Source organism: Populus trichocarpa, chromosome 18, assembly GCF_000002775.5.
Source record: "Populus trichocarpa isolate Nisqually-1 chromosome 18, P.trichocarpa_v4.1, whole genome shotgun sequence".
Taxonomy (NCBI): Eukaryota; Viridiplantae; Streptophyta; class Magnoliopsida; order Malpighiales; family Salicaceae; genus Populus; species Populus trichocarpa.
In genome coordinates, this window is record NC_037302.2 from 11,582,939 (window position 1) to 11,594,603 (window position 11,665).

Sequence of the window (11,665 nt, forward strand, 5' to 3'; positions counted from 1 at the left end):
ATCCTCTTGTCACCAGGACCACCCCCTTACCAGCTCTCACTAAAGAGGGTCTTAAGGTTGGGTTATTGATGATGAAATATACATAATGCAGTGTCAATGAAGAGATTCTAGGGTTGAGAGAAGGACAAACAGAAGCATGTTTTCTTCCTCCCAAGGATCTGAGTCCATTTGGTGTTAATATATTAATAAATGGGAGTGAGTGCTTTTTGAATTTGATAGTTTTCTTCTTGTTATTTCTGCCTGGTGCTGGTTCCTGGCCTCCTTTTTCTTCTTGTCCTGCTAGACAATCCTTGGAAAAATATTAAATTAGGAAACCGAGGTCAATGAGTGGTACTTCTTCAAAAAGTCTTGAATTTTCTATTGCGTTTCTTTTGGTTTTTCTTTCCTTTGGTTTAAAAATAAAGCAATCTCCCTCTATTTTTTATAGTTAAAAGCTAGCCAACTTGTAACGTAATAGGGTTCAGTATTAAATCAATTGTATGATGAATTCTAAGATAATGAGGACCTGCTGGAGTTGTGATCAAGAAAATCTTTCGTTGATCAACCTAAACTTGATATTTTTCCGACACTTGATTAAATGGAACACCACTATACTTGACGCCATCTACGGTACTGTTGCATATATACCATATTACCGTTAATGGCGTATCTCCATAGTAAATACCACTAAAATTATTAAAAATCCTTTCCATGGAAACAACCAAGAAATTGTTTGAAATGATATTATAAATTCCATTTGCGATAATAGTTTTAACTAGAAGCTTTAAATGTAACAAAATAAATTAATAGAAACTAAACTCGTGGTCAAAGTTCTGTGCAATAGGCATAAATCATTGTGAATTATAATACCAGGTTTATGTATTTATCCTTTAAAAAAACCATTGAACTGGCCAATAGGGATAAATTTATATTTTCACAGGGTTCATTTGCCATTTTAGAATTGGTAATGGACATCTCGATTATTTCCTAAATTTTATGTAAAGTTGATTTACTTTAATATTCTTAAGAGAAAACTATCACTAGGAGTCTTCTTCATTTTTTATTTTTTTAAGTACAATGTAATGACTTTGTCGCTTTTAAAATCAAAATTCTCAAAGCATGTTTGCAAGGTTTAATTCATCAATTCATAAATGGTTTTTTTCGCAATAACTATTTGGTCTTAGGGGTGATGTTGTTTTTTGATACATACATATAATTAAAAAAAAAAACAAAAAGATGTTGATGGCACGTGTCAGCTGCTCCACCGTCTTCAGATGGCACGTGCGACTAACTCTGGTGGTGGAAAGATTTGTTTTGCTGTCTCATTTGATGTGTCTCGGTGTTCTCTTTTTACTTGGGTGATTCGTGTATGGTGATTTTATCCGATTGGATTTTCATTTCCTCCCTTCATTTCCCTCTCCTCTACCTCGGTTTACATGCTACCCAAGAAAAAAATCACAGTAGCCCTTTAATTTTTTTTCTTTTTAGATTTAATCCATATTCTTTGAATTGCAATTGTTTTATTTGAAAAAATAACTTTAAATTGGAAAATTTCTTCAATTTTATCCTCCTTCAGTTTCTCATCTCTCAAATTTGATCCTTATTCTTTTGATTTTATTTTTTTATTTGATATGGTTTATAAATTTTATTTATTTCTTGAGATTTCATTCTCATTCCTTTTTTTTTCATGTCTGGTCCTCATTTCTTTGATTGCCTTTTTTTCTTTTCAATTTTATCCTTTAAAATTAAATTTGTAGGGATTTGGGTTTATTGCTTGAGCCAAAGTTTGAAATTTCACGAGTTATGATTTTGCAAGAATAACCATGGTTTAGAGGATTTGCTCGAGTTTGCTTAGTTTTTCATGTTATTAAATTGGACACACACACATATATTATTATTAGATTAACTAAACTTATTAAACCCAATAAACTAAATGATCTAAGATTCAAATTTCTTTTACTTATTTAAAAATCTCAACGTTGCCTTAAAGTTTTTGTTCTTATATCTATAAAAGTTTATCCCGCCTCAAGGCATTACGCGACCACTAATATAGGTTCACTTAAGTGATTTTTTATGTTTTTTTTAATTAATTTTTTTTCTCACTTTCAGCCTTTAATATTTGGTTCATTATAATTGAGTTTCTTATTTTTGCTATGGTTTCCATGGTTTTATCACAATTTCATACCCATGTTGTGAGCTTCGCAGGGTAATTATAGTTGGTCCGAGTCAATCTAGTGTGCTGCCATCTCAATATTTTTTTAAAAAAAATCTATCATTCAATGTGTCACCATTTAAGTATTTAAAAAATATTTCAGCTAATATGAATCAAATTTTTGACTTTCTAGCATCTTTACATTTTTTTAGATTGAAAAAAAACAAAATTGACCTGTGGTATAGCACGGGCCAAAAAAATATTTTATTTTCTATAAAGAGCCAGTTATTGCTGCTATTTTCAATCATTTCCTTGAAGGGGTATAATTATTCCCGGACTTCATTTCCTATTCTGACACTTGTGGTTAAGGTATAAAAACCCACAATCTTATTCCTAAGAGTAACAATTTTGATGCATATAGAAACAACATAAAAATATAGTACATGCTAAAAAAGATAGAATTCTATTGAAAAGAGTCCCAATTATAAGAATTTTAATTTAAACTTTTACTACTCAATATTTTCTTTAATCAAAATTGAATATTACAAGTCTGTAGTTTGCTTATATACTAGTAAAAGTATCATATACAAAGCTAAAAAAATAAAAAAAAACTCTAAACTAAATAGAAAAAAATAGTAAATTAACTAAGAAAATATGTTAAATTCTGAAAGGTAACTTATAGGCCTAATTTGCGATCTTTACATAACCTCTAAGGAATATGAAACTTTAAGTAGTTATGAAACAAGACTTCTAGAATCTCTTATAAAATTTTTAACTATGTGCAATGGTCGGATTCAAAGTTATGCTTATTATTATAAGCCAACATGTTTGATAAAATCTCATGCATCATTCTTCTCATTTGGGAAGAACTCATCCTTGAGTTTTGACCCTTTATCAAACATGAAGACAAATGCTTCAAACTAAAAACATCAGAAGTACTATTTAAATCATAGTGAATTACATGTTGTTGTTGATAATAATTAGAGTTATGAGATTGAAATATGTCTATTTATGATCTTTAGATAAAAAGCTATTTAAATATATTTCCCCAGCTATGCCCTATAATCCTAGAGATTGAAGAGTACCACCATTAATTAAAAGCTATGTTAGTGCGTTTGTACTTCATTAACCTCTAACATGCTGGTACTATACGGTAGCTAACTTAGATAAAATAGGTTAAGAATTAGTCCCCTTAACACTCTTAATATTAACATAACCATTATTAGCCATCATTGGCTTGTTCTGTTATTGTCTTTTTCTCACATACTCTCATTCTGCAAACTCTCTTCCTTTATAATATGGGATAAAAATAATAAATTTTTACACTTATTTGGTTCATCTTCAAAACGGCCCTTTCTTCTAGGTGCAAACACTACATGATTCCCCTTTATATTGAGGGTATACGTGGTACATAAAATATCATGTACTACATTTATGTTTATTTTTCAAGGTCTGTCTAACAATAGATGACACATATCTATATATACAATATCATAACAAACACTATTATAATATTTCTTACTTATAAAAAATGAAACAAAACTACTGTTTATACACAATTACCTTGCTATATCGATTCAACTAGTTTGATTTATAGTGCTTAGGGTGGATGTTCATTTTAATGTGGAAGATTTTTAATATCTCTACTAATACTATGTTATCGGAGCTCACATTGTCTATGATTAGGTTGCACACCTTGTCTTTGATGGTGAATATTGAATGAAACATGTTAGTGCGTAGGCAATCCTCATTCAATTCATTATTAAGAGTCAATAGACTTTTACAAACCACTAAAGTAGCATTGCCATCTTCATACAAAACCTCTCCAACTATTTGAATTATCTTGAACAAGTTCTTTTCTAGGTTTTTCTATCATAACATTCTTTCTCGGATGGTTATTTAGTTTACAACATTTAGTAAAGTTATACCCTTGCTTACTACACTTATAAAACCAGAATCTAAAACCATAATTAGAGCTTGAACCCTGATTTGTGGCTTGTTTAACTGTTGATTCAGGTTGAGTAGACGATTTCTATTCATTTATGCGCTCCTTTTGTTATTCTAGTTAGACCAAAAGTTGTCTTTGTTAGTTATCCTAGGAACTTCCTGTTTCTTCATAATCAAAGCCCTTTAATAGGCTTCTGAAATTTTCCACAAAGACTACAAACAAGCATTTCTTGAATGGACAACTGTAATATACTTAGTTACCTGACAACCACCTGCTCTTCTATTTTTGACATATCATTCCTAGCCACTAGTTGATGAAAATCATTAATGTATTCATTAACAATCCTCTCACCTTGTCTTAATATATGGATTCATTAGTAAAAAGCCTAGGTGTTTGCAAAAAAAAGTGCTCCTTCGTGTTTTCCCAATCACTAATTTTCTATTTGTCTTGTTTTTCTCGAGACCTCTTCAATTGCTCCCACTTAGCAAAAGCTCGACCTTTCAATCTGATGAAAATTAACTAGCTTTGTCCTTATCCACTTTATGACTTAATTGCACTTAAAATTCCTCTCCACTTCATTAAACTAATTGATAAACCCTTTATCTATAAGGTTTCTATGAACTCAGAAAGTTTTATCTAAAACCCTAAATCTTCATGATACTTATTTAGATTAAAAGGTTGTCTCCTCTACTTGTGCCTTTAAAATAGGTTTTCAAAACTTGCTATGGATCCATGATCACTTTTCTTGCAATCTTTTAAGCTCCTCACCGTCACCAACTAGCAAGTTAATTCTATAATCTATCTTAGCATATCTTCTATCATTATTTCTTGAACATCTTTTTTTTTTCTAAGGGGAATCTCATCACCCTTTACTATACGAGCACGATTTATTCCGCGATATCTTTCAACCATGGTTACTCAATAACATACAAAAACTAACCACCAATAATCATTGAGTTCCAATGCTAAATAATATAGATGAAAACAACATAAGAAAGACAACAAGCATGAAAATATAAAATTATGCCAAAAAGGGTTTCAACCATAAGCACCCTAATTTAAACTTTTATCACTCAATATTCTTTCTAATAAAAACTGAGCATTATAGTTGTCAGAAGCTACTTATATACTATCAAATTGTCCTAAATAAAGCTGAAAGAATAATGAAAGATTTCTAAACTAAATTGGAAAAAATATCCTAAATTAACTTAAAAAATATGAAAAATCCTAAATAGTAACTTTTGGGCCTAACTTGGGGGGGTTTTATTTACCTTCTATGGCTACAAAACTTTAACCACATGTGAAATAGGGTTTCTAAAATCTTGTAAAATTTTAGCCCAATTCAACAATCAAATTAAAATATACTCATTATCATAAGACTACATATTTAAGCAACATCTCTAGCATCAAGTTTGATTCCAATCCTAGTCAAAGGCGAAATGGTGATTAGCAGTATCCTTCTTTAGTTTGGCCAAAAAGCTACTCTCAACCTAATAACTGAAACTGTTAGGTAAGGTCTCCCAAGATATGATTTATATTATTCTCTAACACACCCCCTCAAATGAAAGCTCTTTGGGCTTGAAACTTGTACAGACTCACATTACTTTGTGCTTGATTTTTATCAAATAAATAAGGGTGGTGAGATTCAAACTCGTGACAACTTGGTTATTAAGGCTCTGATATCATGTCAAAGAATCATCTCAACCTAATAGCTTAAACTGTTAGGTAAGGTCACAAGATATGATTTATATTATTCTCTAACATATATATATATATATATATATATATATATATATATATATATATATATATATATATATATATATAAAACATAACGTTATTTGTCCCAAGACATGCTCTTATTACACCAGTTGATTGCAGTTCTCCAAGAAGGTAATGTCATCCCATGAAACTTCTAAGATAAACATGTTTAAGTCAATCGCGACACTCGAAACAGGTTCAATTCATAAAATGATGGCCTGTAATATAATTTAGTACACAGAATTCTACTGCCTTATTAGCAAGAACATTAATATTTTAAGGTGGATAATAATGGAACCTTTCCAGGATATTTCTTATGATACTTACCTGTAGCACAATGTGTTCAAATAATAAACTAATCAACCTGGAAAAAAAGCAGTGTAATATAAAATTATAAAGTAGAAGAAATTTGTGTTGCATTTTGTCCAGTTGCATGTATAGTTAAATATGGATGAGCGAACTAATCCAAAAAGGAAGAGAGAGTTAGAGACCTAGCAAGCAGAAAAATAAACCCTAAAGAAAAACGAAATGGGGGTTGAATTTTTAAGAGGAGGAGAGGGGAGGGTGAGTTGTAAGACTTTTTGTCGTAATAAGCATAACATCACCCACTATTCCTACCTATAAATCTTGGTTCATCCTTTCCCAATCTTCCCCAACAATCTTAGACAGCTTTCAAAGAGTTCTTGCTTAGAGAAAGAGAATAAGAAGAAAGCGTAACTAGAGAGATGGGTCGAGCTCCTTGTTGTGATAAAAACAATGTGAAGAAGGGACCATGGTCACCAGAAGAGGATGCTAAGCTTAAGGCTTATATTGACCAGTTTGGTACTGGAGGAAACTGGATTGCACTTCCTCAAAAAGTTGGTATATATCTATCTCTATCTCTCTCTCTCTCTATATATATTTTTTTTTTCTGAAAGGAAATATGTTCTTTCAAGACTAGCTCTCTTTGATTTTTGTTTAGGAGGTGGACTAGAATTATTTGTTTGACCTGTTGATGGAATTGATATGATTATAGGGCTTAAGAGATGCGGAAAAAGTTGCAGACTGAGATGGTTGAATTACTTGAGGCCTAATATCAAGCATGGTGGATTCTCTGAAGAAGAAGACAATATCATCTGCAGCCTCTACATTAGTATTGGCAGCAGGTACCCTCTCTCTCTCTCTCAGTTTTTTCCATAGAACTGAACATGCACTGCTTTGTCCTTTTTTTCTTTGTCAATGATGCTTGTGCTTAAGATAGTGAATTCCGTCTTGCAGATTCGTATCTTAGTTGTAGGGTTTATTCTTTTGTTTGGATTCCTCTTCGTTTTTTTTTTTTATTTCTTGGGAGTGACAAATGATATAATTCAAATTCCTTGTGCAATTAAAATAGGTGGTCCATAATTGCTGCACAATTACCGGGAAGAACAGATAACGATATCAAGAACTATTGGAACACAAGACTGAAGAAGAAGCTACTTGGAAGGCGCAAACAATCTAGCAACAATCGGCTATCATCCACGAATCCAGATGCCAATGGCGTAGAAGATAGCTCATCTTCACAGGCCTTAAGCAACTCAGCACTTGAAAGGCTCCAGCTGCATATGCAGCTTCAAAGCCTTCAAAACCCTATCTCTTTCTACAACAATCCTGCACTGTGGCCCAAGTTGCATCCTTTCCAAGAGAAGATTCTCCTTCAATCTTTGAGTGAAATCTCTAACCCTCTTATGCAATATGCCTTCCCTAGTACTCAACAAGGGGATGCGCAAAAGGTTGATATCTATGGGCAGCTAGTGGATCCCGACACACTTCAACAAGGTCATCCAAAATTCAGCAATTCAAACGTAGTCAGCTTGGAGAATTCTATGAATGTTATAACATCCTCGGACAGTCCTCTTCCCTTCACCAATGGTAAAAATGTAATGGACTTGACTATTGTGCCAAGAGCAGGCATGGCAGACCAATCTGATGCAGCGGTCCAGCCTGTCTCAAATTTCCAATCTGAGCTCGAAAACTTTCTCAACAACAAAACATCAGGTTTTACTGCACAGGGGGATCAGATTGGTGAATTTGATTGTTTCAAAGAAATGAATGGTTCTAGGGACAACATGAATTGGTGGTCTAATGACTTTGAGACAAAATCAGCGTCCTCAAATTCTTGGGATTCCACTTCTGTTCTTCAGTCTGAAGGGATGTTTCAAGATTATGAATTAGGTTATAATATGTAATCTCCAAAAAAAAAAAAACACAGAAGGAAATATTCGGGAGTGGTATGAGCTTATTTCATAAGATGTACTGGAAGAAAGACAGAAGTCTACTGGCTGCAGGTTTTGTAAATTGTGTGAATAATAATATCAATGTCCTGTTCAGAATATTTTCATATCAAAGTTTCTGTTGCTTTATTTCCTGCTGTATATGCAGCTCAGTTTTATATATGTGCTATGAATTAATTTACAGATGAGAAATCCCCAGAAGAAAGTAAAAGGGATTTGAACTTTTTCTTGGTTCCTTAACATCTATAAGCAGTTCTCTTACATACAACTTAATTATAAATGATATCACTCCATTAATTCTGCTTAAGTTTCTGTAGTTTTTCCCTTCCTCATCCCATTAGGAGGTAAGTTCTTGGGCGTGGGAGTGCAACTACCACTTGTTCTATCTTCTTCCCTCTGGTTTCTGTGTTTTGAAGTCTCTTGGTTTCCAGTTATTGAGCTGCATGTCACAGAAAGTTTTTGTCTATTTAAGAATGAAGGATTTTATTTATGATTTGTCAACATCTATCAAGGGATTAAAGGCAGGGATTTGAGGGTGTTATACAATTGACAACAAGATAACAGCAAGCTCGACGTCGGCCAGGAAATTATATTACATTAAATTGCCGCACCTGCTTGATTAGTATAATTTAGCGGTTTGGACTTTGGACTTGCTAGGTTTTTTCATGGGCTTTTTGCCCCTCTGTACGTTCTGGATTCTTTAACCCATCATGTAAATTTACCCCTGCTCAGCCTATTCTGTACTTTTAATTAATTAGATTTGATGGAAAACAAAAAATGTTTTCCTTTTCCATTATTTTCATGTTGCTTATTAGTTGATAATCAATTTAAGTGGATGAGTATGTAAAAAAACAAATGGCGGAATATCTCTTTTGGCTAAAATCAATGCGTTTTTTCATTATTTGTATATAAATAGTTGTTTAATAATTTAATTACAATATTATTTTTATATTGTTTTCATCATTATAATTATGTTTATATTGTTTTTAACAGTAATAATAAAATATCTATATCTATGAAAAATAATTAAACCAACATTTGTTTAATTTTTATATCATTTTATTCCGTCTAATTCTTGGTATCAATGTTTGATCTTTTTATTCAGTGTTATTAAACCCGGACCAGCCCGGCGAGTTGACCCGAGACCCGGCCGACCCGGGGGCTGGACCGGTTCGGGTTTGTCAAAAGACCGGTCAATGCAACGACCCGGTCAAACCCAGTCGACCCGGCGGGTCAACCCGTGACCTGGGCAACCCGGGTGAGATCCGACCAAGACCCGGTGTGTTTTTTTTTTTTAAATGTGGGATTTGAAACCCATTAGTATTATACTCTATGTTTCCAAGAAAAAAATTGTGTTTTTTCAATGTGGGATAAAAAAACATTTTGGTTTAAATACTTCAACTTAATTAAAATGATAACATAGTATCTTTTTAATGTGAGATTTAAAACTCATTAGTATATATACTCAATACTCACAAGAAAAAAAACTATGTTTTTTCAATGTGGGATTTGAAACCCATTACTATATATACTCTATGTTCTCAAGAAAAAAGTTATCTTTTTTTCAATATGGGATTGAAAACTCATTAGTATATATACTCTATGTTTCCAAGAAAAAAGTTATCTTTTTTCATTGTGGAATTTGAAACACATTAGTATATATACTCTATGTTCACAAGAAAAAAATTATGTTTTTTTAATATGAGATTTGAAATTCATTAGTATATATACTCTATGTTTCCAAGAAAAAAGTTATCATTTTTTAATGTAGGATTTGAAACTTATTAGTATATATACTTTATGTTTCCAAGAAAAAAGTTATCATTTTTTAAGTTTTTTCAATGTGGAATTTGAAACACATTAGTACATATACTCTATATTTCCAAGGAAAAAGTTATCTTTTTTCAATGTGGGATAAGAAACTTTTTTGGTTTAAATACTTCAACTTAAAAGCTTAACATAATATCTTTTTAATGTGGGATAAAAAACTTTTTAAAATATTCTTTTAAACTTCATTATTTATAATATGTATAGCCTATATTTACATGGATTTTTTCTTAATTTTTTCATATAAAATATTAAAACTTTAATTTTTTTAATTTTTCCGGGTTGACCCGAATTGACCCGGGTCGACCCATGAAACCCGGGACTTGGCCCCTTGGCCGGGTCAAACCTCGGGCCAGGTTTAATAACTATGCTTTTATTGATTAAAATTAGTTAGATATTTCCTATCCTAAAACTAAAAGAAAAGGATAATAAACACTTTTATAAATAAAAAATTGATCAAATCCAAATTCTTAATAACTCTTGATTTTTGAAATAAATACTATAATATCACTTGCTTTTATAATTTTATTGAGGCAAAATTATATTTAGCATCACCTATTTTAGTTTGAAAATTTACCATTTACATTTTAAATCATTTTTTTTTCAAACATAACAAAATGACCAAACTACTCACATATATAATATATTAAAAATATAGAATTTCATTCTTAGAAACATGATTTCTCTATTCAGATACAATTTCTTTCTCTTCTACAATTAAAACAAAGGTTTTAAACCCAATAAAAAAATTAATCTAATGTCATCCCTTTCCTTCTCTGTTTAAATCAATTAAAATACCCATAAAAAAAAATAGAATCCAAACACCACCATTTCATTCCCAAACAAAAACCTAAAAGATAACCATATAGTAAGTGACTCAGTGGTAAGAGTTTGGGATCAAGGGGTTTGCTCCCCCTGTGGTCTCAGGTTCGAGTCCTGTGGTTGCTAATATGATAACCACTAGAGGTTTACATGGTCGTTAACTTCAGGACCCGTGAGATTAGTCGAGGTATGCGTAAGCTGGTCCGGACATCCACGTTAATTAAGAAAAAAAAAACTAAAAGATACATCCATCAACACAAACCCTAGTAACTAAAAATCCCTAATTACCAATCTAAACACACCCCTAAAAACCCCAAATTTCTCAACAGCAAGACTTTGATTAAAAAATGGCATAAGAGATTTTATGCTCCCACAGAGTCTACTATGTAGTTTGTTGGGATTGAAACGAAAATACATAATTGAGAGTTGAAAGCATATCGCCATAAGGATATGGAATAGGGACATCCACTTGAGGAATCATACCCTTCTAGTTCAAAAGAAGAAGAAGAAAGGATTCATTGAATTGTGCCTTTTCTGGTGGCCTCGACACATGGTTCTTTGACACCCAAATTTCTTGAAAGCTAGACTTTGTGCTCGCGAGCTTCGAAGTTGATGAAAGATTGAATTAATCTTGGGAACTTGTGAAAGCAGTTTCACCAATGGCTGAAGTCCTTCGCGTAGGGCTAGATCTTTTTTTTTTTTTTTGTTTCTTCACGCACAATGTTGTATTCATGGAATTATTAAGAAAAAAACCCAGCATGCTAAAAAATAATTGCTTTATAATATTTATAGTTTTAGTCTGAATAATAAAACAACTGAAACCTTGCCCCTTTAATTTTATTTTCTAGCTCTGCTCCTGTTTAGACATGTATTTAGAGTCCAATGAAGTTGCAGACGAGTCCGAAAAAAATAAGAGGCTTTAAG

General features: G+C 32.1%; 1 protein-coding gene across 1 annotated transcript; it reads left to right on the forward strand.

The window, feature by feature from the left end:
- Positions 1-6,316: 6,316 nt before the first annotated feature.
- LOC7461597 (transcription factor MYB36) lies at positions 6,317-8,206 on the forward strand. The gene is made up of 3 exons (XM_002324450.4): positions 6,317-6,701; positions 6,856-6,985; positions 7,213-8,206. Exons 1-3 carry the CDS (start codon positions 6,566-6,568, stop codon positions 8,045-8,047), a joined length of 1,101 nt encoding a protein of 366 aa, XP_002324486.1. The 5' UTR covers positions 6,317-6,565; the 3' UTR covers positions 8,048-8,206.
- The last annotated feature ends 3,459 nt before the right edge of the window (positions 8,207-11,665 follow it).